The sequence below is a fragment of the Sabethes cyaneus genome, chromosome 1, assembly GCF_943734655.1.
Source record: "Sabethes cyaneus chromosome 1, idSabCyanKW18_F2, whole genome shotgun sequence".
Lineage (NCBI taxonomy): Eukaryota > Metazoa > Arthropoda > Insecta > Diptera > Culicidae > Sabethes > Sabethes cyaneus.
Genome location: NC_071353.1, coordinates 141,765,629 through 141,776,193, shown reverse-complemented (window position 1 = coordinate 141,776,193; position 10,565 = coordinate 141,765,629). Strand labels below are relative to the sequence as shown.

The following is a 10,565-nucleotide window of genomic DNA, read 5'->3' as shown; positions in this document are numbered from 1 at the left end:
GCGCGGAAAAATAAACAGCTTTGAACCACTTTGAACTAACTAAACTAAACGGCGCAACACGGTGTTTACAAACTATTGTTATGTCAAAGGGTGCAACAACAACAAAAAAAACATCGAAAACAACGCCCCTTTGAGTCAGAGTGTGCTCTCCTAAGAAACGGGTGTGAATTGTGTGTCTCAGCATTTCAGCAGCATAAAAATTCGATAAAAGGGTGTGTGAGCCAAACCAAAGTTGTCGGGCCACCAAACCAAACCAAACCAAGCCAAACCGAAGAAAGAGAACGTTACACAACGCTCACAACTATAGAAGAGGAGTTGCGCAAATTAACGAGCAAAAAAAAAAGTTGAACTGCAATTTATTTATATTCCAACGAATGTACGGTGCTATGCAGTTAAGCTAATTGGACTGTTGTGATGTGACATTAAAACGGTTACGATCACTGTGATTAACTTTTTATTTTTCTCGAATCAAGATCAGTCGCAAATAATATGTTATTATTGTCAATTATGTAATATGATTATGCTGGTAGCAATTGGAGTATACCTAAATTGTAGTTTGACGTAAGCTGAAACGAAATGACGAAATGAATCTGAACAACATTCGAAAGTATGTCATCATCAAGAAAGCCCCATCAAATAGTAAATAAATAAATAAATAGTATGTCATCATTAAGCAAATAACGAAATCATCATTGTTTTTTTTTCTAAAATTTGTCACCGTTGTAATTGCTTTTTTTTTTTCTAAAAATAAAACAAGATTACAAATATAATAAGTTGTAAAAATTAATCCTACGCTCTAAGAAACTTTTCCTTGTATTCTTCTTAAGGAAGGAAAAACTATGTACAACAGAGGCTTCGGCCTTCCGATTTTTCGGCTGAGCTTCCGGAGTCTTCCGCGAAACCGGAACCGGCTCTAGCAGAACATCAACGGCAGCGAATGCCTGTTTAGTGTGAATGCGTTTTGTTGGTTCGTTTGTATGTGTGGGTGAATGATTTCGTTTCTTCTTATTTGTTTTCGACTAGCTACGTGGTCCGCAATTCGTTTCGTTCTATGCCGTTCAATCCGCGCGTTCCGTCGTCCTTTAGTATGGTCCGGATTTGCCGGGCGGTCCGTACTGGGCAGCCGGAGCCGTGGCACCGTGTCCGCTGCTGAGATCATCTCCTCCGTGTCCACCGCCGCTGATGCCGCTATCGTGACCACCGCCAATAGAACCGCTAATGTCGGCACCGAAACCGGCTCCAACGTTGCCGGAGAATCCACCGCCGGATTCCTTCTGGGTCTTGTACTTGATGAAGTAGACTTCGGGTTTGCTGGGCTGCGTCGGTGCGGGAGTTGGGATGATGATGTCCTGCTGTTCGTCGGGCTTCTTGACCAACACGTAGACGAGGGTCTTTTCTTCGTTCTGTGGCTGCAGGGGGATCTGCGGGGCCTGGTAGGCCGGTGCAGACGGAGCCTTGATGAAGATGATCTTGTAGTGCTTCTGGGCTGGAGCTACGGAGATGGGCCGCTGGATGCGGACCTCTTCTGGCTCTGGGGGCGGTACGTGGACGTAGATGTGCTTTTGGATGATGGCTTGGCCTCCGCCGAAACCACCACCGCCGCCGCCGCCTCCGGAGAAGCTACCACCTCCGAAGCTGGCACCACCGGAGCTGAACGAGGATGATCCTGTGGGGGTGGAGCGGGAGCAGAGAGGGGGTTGAGTTTGAGACGTACAAAGAGAGCAGATTTAACCCGTCACCACAATTCGACCACCAACAAGTGTTAGTTTCTTAGCTTTTTGACTTCCTAAGCTATTCAGTAGTACGTTTTAAGAATCATGTGATTTTATGACGTTGAATACTTGGATTCCTTTCCTCCCATCCTCAGTAGAAATTCATTCGGCCGTCGTATTCGATCGCGCTTGAGAACGTTCGGCATGGATCATTCAAAATACCAGACCAATAATACATCTGTTGAAATGCAACTTGTTTCCGGCTTTGTGCAGAAATCGCTGATGATATATTATCAGAAAGTGCGAGGACTTCGAACTAAAACAACCGGTTTGACTAAATAGCGTTGCTTCGTCATATTTGTAAGATAATAAGGATGCATTTTTACATAAGTTAGAATTAATTGTGACGTTACGTTATACGTAACTGGTCTTTAAGTTCGTGAAGAGACGAAAGCAACAGCTACCGAAGAATTAGGACACTGCCGGAATACGAATACCCAGCCTTGTTTTCTTGCTATCTGGCATAATTTGCTCGAGTTTTGTCAAGTTCTCACTGTCAACTGCGACGCGCAGGCGTTTTCACCAATGCTGTTATGTTTGTTTCACCAATTTTGGATCACTTCTTTTTCGGATCCACGAAAAATCCATTTGAAGAGTGCGACGTTAGGTATAATGGACGCTTGGCATAAAAACAACTACATGGGGCCGCCTACTTTGCATATAGTAATTTGGCATAATGCCGTTGGCTAAAAAAAACATTAGCATAGTCATAAAGGACCGTTTGGCATAATTCCTTAATAATCATTTTATGACATTCCAGAAATGATTTAGGGCGAGACGGCCGCAGGTCGAGAGTGTTGCCGCCGACCCGTCGTCAAAAGCACCAGGAACTGCAGGGTGCGCAAGTCTTCTCCTCCTGTAGAAACATCATTTAATTAGGCCCATTATGACAATGACAAACGTCCGTAATGTCCAAGTGTATATCGTCTGTATGAGTAATGGGATACACCCATCGAAAATAAACTTGAGATTGGGCTTAGAATTGAACACGAAATTTTAATTGATTTTCGACTTAGAAATGGAATGAGATTGGACCTGAAATTCGACTTAAATTAGGACCAATTTGAAGTCAAGTCAAATTTGACTTGAATTTTGAATCAATTGCACGACTTGGAAATAGCTATAAAGTAGCTAAACAATTGCTAGAATAAAGCTAATTAACCAGCAAATCATTAGAAAATGACTAAAAAATGACTGTACAATAAATATAAAAGTCTAAAGAGTCTAAACAGTGCGAAAGGAGCTCAAAAGTAATTTAAAAAGATTCCTTAGAGAGTCCAAAAAGAGTTTACAAATTTCTAAAGCCATCAAAATAGTGTTCAAAATGGATCCAGAGAGTCCAAAAAGAGTCCACAAGAAGTCCAAATAAAACTTGAAAGAACCCAAAAAGATTCAAACAACTGTTCAAAACCAAAAGCCACACTAAACACAGAAACGAAATCTAAACATTACCAAAAAGGGTTCAAATAGAGTCCAAAACTAGTCCAAAAAGAACCAAAAACTAGTAAAGAAAAGTGTTCAACGAAAATCCAAAAAAGTTCAGACAGATACTACAAAAAATTCAAATAAAGTTCAAGAGAAGTTAATTGTCTGAAAGGAATCCAAAAGGAGTTCAAAAACGTGCAAAATATAAGGCAAAAAAGAGTCCAAAAAACGCTCATAAAGAATCCAGAAGGAATCCAAAAAGAATCCAAATGTGCTTCCGAATGACGCTAAAAAAAGATTCAAAAAGAAGTTTTAGAGAGCCCAAAATAGGTTCAAAAAGTGTACAATAAAAGCAAAGCCTTGGACTAATACGTCTTTCTACGACTTGACCAGCCCAGTAAACATTTTCGTACGTATATCAAAGTGAAAAATGAGATATATGTACTCATATATATCTTGAAAAATCGCACTAGATGCACGAAACCAACATATGCGTACTATGTTGGAGGCGATATATGCACTGCAGATTATTCGTAAACAATTCACATTCATAAGTATTTGTATACGATGAGATCCGACTCAACATGATTAGTTTCATAATGCTATACAATTCTGTGATGAAAATCGTATGTAAATTAGTCGTCATCATTTTGTACGATTGAATATAAACTGGGGTGCGATTTAATAAGCTTTGTGTACGATTTCAATCTTGTTTAGAGACATTTAAGATTATTTTCATATATTGATATACGATTTGTGGTTTACTGGAAGCCTTCTTTATCGACAGACTTCGCGGCCGGCCGTTAGAGTAAAGGACAGTTACGGGGCCTGTGCAAAAATCCTACTGACTCTATCTAGCAGCACCGCCTCGAACATACGACGACTGGTTTGTTAGACCCACATCGTACCTCGAAGCTAATTGGGCGGCTAAAAAAGGGTTCAAGTAAAGTTCAAAACTAGTCCAAAAAGAATCACAAACTAGTGAAGTGTTCAACGAAAGTCAAAACAAGGCTAGAAAAATATTATAAAAATCCAAAAAATGTCCGAAAAGAGTTCAAAAAAGTGCAAAAAGTTCAAGTTCAAAAAACGTTAAAAGAAGAATTCAAGAAATGTTCAAAAAGATCCAAATAGAGTCCGAACCGAGTCCAAAAAAAATCTAGAAAGAGTCCGAAAAGAATTCAAATAAAATTCAAATGGAGCCCCAAAAAGGATCTGGAAAAGATTTTAAAGAGCCCAAAAGGAGTTCGAAAAGTGTAAAAAAAGCAAAGCTTTGGGTATAAACGTCTTTTAAGGCAGTACCCTTCTATCGAGAGACTTCACAGTCGTTTATTAGAGTAGATACAATTGCGGGGCTAGTGCAACGATCCTAATCACGCTAAGTAGCACGGCCAAGCTGAGATTCGAACACACGACGATTGGCTTTTTAACTGGGCGGTTAAAAAGTGTGATAAAGGAATCTTAACAGAGTTTAGAAGGAGTTCAAAGGTGTCTAGAAAGAATGTGCAGTCTGAACAGAATACCAAAACTTTATAAAAACATTTCTCGAGAACTCTAAAAGAGTTCTGAAAGTGTCCTAAAAGAGTCCAGAAAACTCGTTAAAGAGACCACAAGTGTTCATAAACAATTCAAAATAAGTCTCAAAAACGCAAAAATATTTCATCAATTGTTTAAAAAGAGTTCAAAAGAGTCCAAGCCTATAAAAATCAAACTATAAAAGTATCTATAAAAGTTCAAATAACTCAAAATTAGTCCAAAAAGGGTTAAAAAAGATTGTAAAAAGCGCCTAAAAGAACTCCAAAAAGCATCTAAAAGGACAAAATAAGTCTCAAACGTCTGAAAAGATTACTAAAAAAGCAAAGCTGTGGAATTAAACTTAAAGATTACAAAAGAGGCCAAAAAAGAGTTCAGAAAAGTCTAGAAGGAATCCAAAAATACTTCGGAAAGAATCCAAAAAGAATCAAAATAATTCCAAGAAGAGCACAAATTATAAAATCCATCCAAAAATATTACAAAAATCATTTCAAAAGAACTTCAAAAAGTGTAAAACATAATTCACAAGATAATTTATTTGCTTATTTAGTTCACCGTGACACTGATATTATTAGAAAATGTTGATTCTTTTCGATGAAAATCAAGAATTGTTGATTTGGTGTGACGTTTCTGCCTACTGTTTTCCTTCGGCTATCTTCAGACGTAATAACGCGTCAATTCTGCATCATCATTCACAACCAATTATTACGTTATTACGTCTGAAGATGGCCGAAGGAAAACAGTAGGCAGAAACGTCACACCAAATCAACAGTTCTTGATTTTCACCGAAAAGAATCAACAAGTTCTAATAATAATAGAGTCCAAGAATAGTCCAAAACGGATAAAAGCAGTCTGAAAGGAGTTGGACACTGGAGCACGTGCCCTGCATTTTCTAAGAAATGTCATGAATTCAATGTACCGTTCCGTTTCAAACTTCGAACACTTTCATGGCCGATATTCAAACTTCGAATATTTCTATTTCAGGCATCAAACATTCATAGAATTTTGATAAATATTAACGTTTATCGTGCCCTTCAACTTAATTGAGTGAAATTATATACTTTTTAATAAACACTGTCTTTTTAAGTATGATTTGGCTTTTTCACGCAAAAATTAGTTTAAATCCAGACTTGTGATAGGGTTTATTTCTAATTCCCGTCGTAGTAAGTAAAGCCATTCTCATTTTCATCATTTGTTGGATGGATTTAATGAATACTCCAAAAGTTCTTGTGCTGATTTGACTAAAACACATTTACCTTCCGATCCGTGAACTTTGAAATCACTGAAAAGCAATTATTAAAGCAAATTATTGAAATTACGCAACCGACCTTATTTCTTAAATTCGTCGTACCGTTTTAAAATCCGCCCACCAAGTTTTTCATCGTCCGAACTAAAAATCGCAACAACGTTTACGAAGCTAACGCGCATGTATTTGTGTAGGACGGCATGACAAATGTTATTCTGCAAAATTTCTGCAGGTCAGACAAGTTTTCCTGGCTGTAGAATAACGACAATGCCATGCGTGAGTTGTTTTCATTTATGAATGACGGAAATTAAAACGATTAGTCGACATTTTCTTCTTGGTCGCACGATAAAACGTTGGAAATTTGATTGGTAGGAACTCTTTAATAATAAAAAGCATTTAAATCGATCTCAGCTCACTTTGATTGATCGCGTACGATAGACAACAAACTAAAATATTAGGGAATAACTAGTTTTGCATTGTGTTTCATAAAAATGCCGATATTTTTAATAATTTGTGTTGGATAGGACGGAAATAGGTAATTACGTCGAAGCAGCAACATACCTTAGTTAATTGTTATTATTTTCGAATTTCATGTTAAACATCTAAAGCACATTAAATTTATATAACTTTATTCTGAAGACAATTCATTTTTTATAGGTAGAACCTAAAAGCACCTGATATTATTTATGATTGTGCGAAGCTTGAATCACACCTCCGAACATTTAAATTTTGCTAATATCTTTACTAATGTTTGAATAGACACCTTGCCTCACCTTACACGTATCTGATAATCACGAAAAAGGAAGGTAAACGATCTAAAATTGTTAAAAAAATGCAAACGAAAAACTTTTACACGAAACGCTAAGAAGAGGCAAACTAAGTGAAAATTTGAGTTCCCACTTTTTTCAGCGCTTGCTGAGTTCGTACAAGAAGAAGTCCTAAAGTTTAATGTCATACCTCACTGGATAGAGGACATTCTAACGAATACGGTGGTGATTTTATCCTATTGGCAGTACTAACGAGCCTTTTATTCTAAAGTGTTCGAAGTTTGAGTCAAAACAGTATAACAAAATAATTCCTAAGGGTGCAACCGGGAAGTTATGAGTTGCAAATTCAATAGTTCGGTATTTCTGCGAGATGTAAATTAACTGCGTAAAAATAGATCCAGTCTCAAGTCAAATTTTAAAGCAAATTTCAAGTCTATTTTGGAGGAGGATTACAAATACAAATACAAAATTTCAAGTGCAGTTTCCGGTCCAATTGGACGTAAAACTTCGTCCGTTTCAAATTATTTTAAATTTATGCCCAATTTGATATTTAATTTCAAGTCCGATTTCAAGAACAATTTCAGTCGAACTTCAATTTTAATTTTAAATCAAATTTATCATGAAAATTTCTCTCAATTTTACGCCCAATTCTAAGCCTAATAGCAAGTTTAATATCAAGCTCAATTTCACGATCCACTGCAAGTCCCATTTTAGTCCAATTGCTAGTTCTGTTTTATGTCTAATTTAATTCCAATTGCAACTTCACCAATTTCAAGTCTGATTTCAAGGGCAATTGTAAGTCCAATTTTAGCCTGATTTCAAGTTCAACATAATGTCTCATTTTAGGGCCTACTTTGGTCCATTTCCCCTCAGATTTCAAGTCAAATTTCAAGTTCAATTTTAAGTTCAACTTTATGCTCTATGTCCCGTCCGACTTTAAGTCAAATTTCAACTTCAATTAGTCTAGTTCTAACTTTAATTTCTAGTCCGATTTGGATTTTGATTTTAAATCCAATTGCATCCTAAAGTTTGAAGTTTTCAACCTAATTGGTAGGTCTTTTTGCGATAAGTTATAGTTGTAGATTCGCCAAACTATGATTACTCCGTTTTTTTCAGGCCAAAACACTCTTCTGAAAGGTTGGGTGCTACACCTTTTTTCAATGGCTGGGCACGCTAGTGGTTACAGTCGAAATTCAGGAGTCAGTTCCTAAAATATATTTCAAGAAATATTCCATTCAAAAAGAATTAAAAAATATTTCAAATGTTAAGACTTTTAAGGCGGTAAAATTCACTGAATGAAAGTATAAATAATATTCGTTAACTGATGACTTTCTTTAAAAACTTTCAAAATGGACAATAGAAATTTGTGAAAATTCCTAAAAAAGTATTTTTTTTTGGTACGACAAGTATCAATATTTTACCGGCTTAATAGTATTTCTGGCTGTATTCAGTAACAAGAAAATTTTAGGACACCATTTTCTCATTCTCTTCGGGTTAAGATTTTACCAATTTCATTTTTTTCACTGTACCATTTCGTACAGTGCCAGTGAATAAAATCATAATCAGAGACACCCGTCAATTCAACATTTTTCGTTGTTCGCAAGGACACCCTCGAATTTCTTCAGAGTGATAACCCTCAGATTGAAATTGATGTTGGTAGACCTCATCATATACACTGCTTAGAACAAATATGAACCAGTCAAATATGCGAATTTTTACTTCCGCTCCGTTTATCCAACCTAACCTAATGCTTAACATCGTTAGTTTTCGATCGACATAAAATCAATGTGGGTAAACTCCACTGCCACAGAAATATTTTCAACCGAGCGACACCGCAAAGTTTGAGCGCTCGTTATGGGTAATCGATTATTATTATCGACATCACTGAAATATGATGATTGAGCGGAGTAAACGATGTGGTTAATGTGGTCCAATTGGTGGATTAATTTCTCGAAGCTTCAAGCACAATCAGTGTGAGGCATGTGTGTATGGCAGGAATCTAATTTTGCACTACCCCTCGAGCACGTTTGTAATAATTTATATGAGCGAAACAAATTGTTCCGATCAAATTAATGTCAACTTCGGTTTGCGACGTTGGCGTTTTTTTTCCAAATTACATCATACCAGTCTATTGTTAACCGGGAACAGCATTTAGAAATGCAGTTGTTAAAATTGTATTCAACTTTCAATTTCTACCGCAGCAGTTTTTATTGTTCGAGATAACTGCAAACTTTATGTTACGGAATCGGTGTTCGTGTTACTGTTAGTTAAACCACAATCATGTGCAGATTTGTTGAACTCTTTAGAGCCAACTTTTGCAATTCTCAAGTCCATTGGTGAGATGCCTTCATTCAATGTTCTTCCACTTGTTTCCAAGTGTTGCACGAAACACTTTTGTTCTTCGTATTTAGATTTTCACAACGTCAGTGTTAGGTCCAATTTTTGTTCATTAACTGGAAATTTAATTTCCACTTTCCCGCAGCAAAAATTACATAAATGCGCACTGCACTAGTTTGAACAAGTCACAAGATCATCTCGAGTCGATCTTAAAGTCCATTACCACATCCAAACAACAACAAAAAAAAAAAAGAACCCATTAAAACTCAACACTCAACACACCTCCAAATCCACTACCGCCGAAGGACGAGAATCCGCTGCTACCACCGCCGATGCCGCCGCCGCCGAAGGAACCACCGCCGAACGAGCCTCCGCCGCCGGAGCTGAACGAGCCGCCACCGCCGTGGCCGCCTCCGTGGCCACCCGAGTAGCCACCGCCGCCGCCACCACCGTGGCCGCCTCCATGAGAGCCTCCGCCAGATGAAGGACGATTGTATGAGTAACCCGCTTCCGGTCGTGCGGAAGCCAGGGCCAAACAGCAGCTCACCAGCACAAAGGCTCTCATCCTTTGACAATTAGTGTGTGCTTCGTTCGTTTCAGAATCAGGATCAACTAACTAATGTTTTTTTGGTAACCCCACTGTGGTTGCACTTTTACTTCAACCTTTTTCGGCTTCTTGGTTGGTTGGTTAGTTCGGTTGATGTTGATCCGTGAAATGCAAACAGATGACTGACGTTGACTCGGTGCGGTGTAATCAAATTTATACCCTTAATACCTTTAATAATGGAGGCGCGAATGATGAGGGAGCTTCTGCGGAGAGTTTGGGACCCCAAAAAGTAACCAGCCAGCAGAAGCACCCGCCAGCCTCAGTAGCAGTAGCAACAACAACAACAAGAGAGAGAGAGAGGAAGCAAAAGGCCATCACACGAAAATCTGCAGTCGCAACCACCATTGGACCGACCGACCGATCGAACGTCGAGAGATCTTGCCGGAGAAGACTTTCGGAAGACTACCCCAACGACGGGGAAGGGAGGACTCATGCGACCGATCAAACAAAACAAAACAAAACACAAAAAAAACAAGCATCATCTCGCGCGCCTTCGAGAGAGGCACACGACCAGAAGACCGCGCAGCGCAGCGGTCGCCAAGCGCAACGATTGTAAACATTTACGTTCACTTTATCTGCCTACCTTGGGACCCCCTTGGAATTCAGAGATTGGCTAGAGTGTTTGAGAGTGAGAGAGCCGGCGCAGCCGGTTTTCTTCGGTCGAGAGCTAATCCTGGCTCCGTAGGCCGTCGCGTCGTGCTACACAGCAGAAAGGAAGAGTGTTTTCCCCCTTTCTTTGGATCGCGCTTTTACTGCCAGCCAGCCTGCCAGTAGATCAGTGGGTTTTGTTGTGCTGTGTTGTGGGAGGCTGTGGGATTGCAAGAGCTGCGTCCATTGACGCACGTGGTACGGCGTCTGCCGCCGTCGCTGCCGCCACACTC

The 10,565-nt window shown here is 38.9% G+C and overlaps 1 protein-coding gene across 1 annotated transcript; it reads right to left on the bottom strand.

Moving 5' to 3' along the window:
- Nucleotides 1-1,082: 1,082 nt before the first annotated feature.
- On the bottom strand, nt 1,083-9,642 carry LOC128735013 (uncharacterized). The gene is made up of 2 exons (XM_053829468.1): nt 9,360-9,642; nt 1,083-1,666 (listed from the first exon to the last, which is right to left on the bottom strand). Exons 1-2 carry the CDS (start codon nt 9,640-9,642, stop codon nt 1,083-1,085), a joined length of 867 nt encoding a protein of 288 aa, XP_053685443.1.
- Nucleotides 9,643-10,565: the final 923 nt, after the last annotated feature.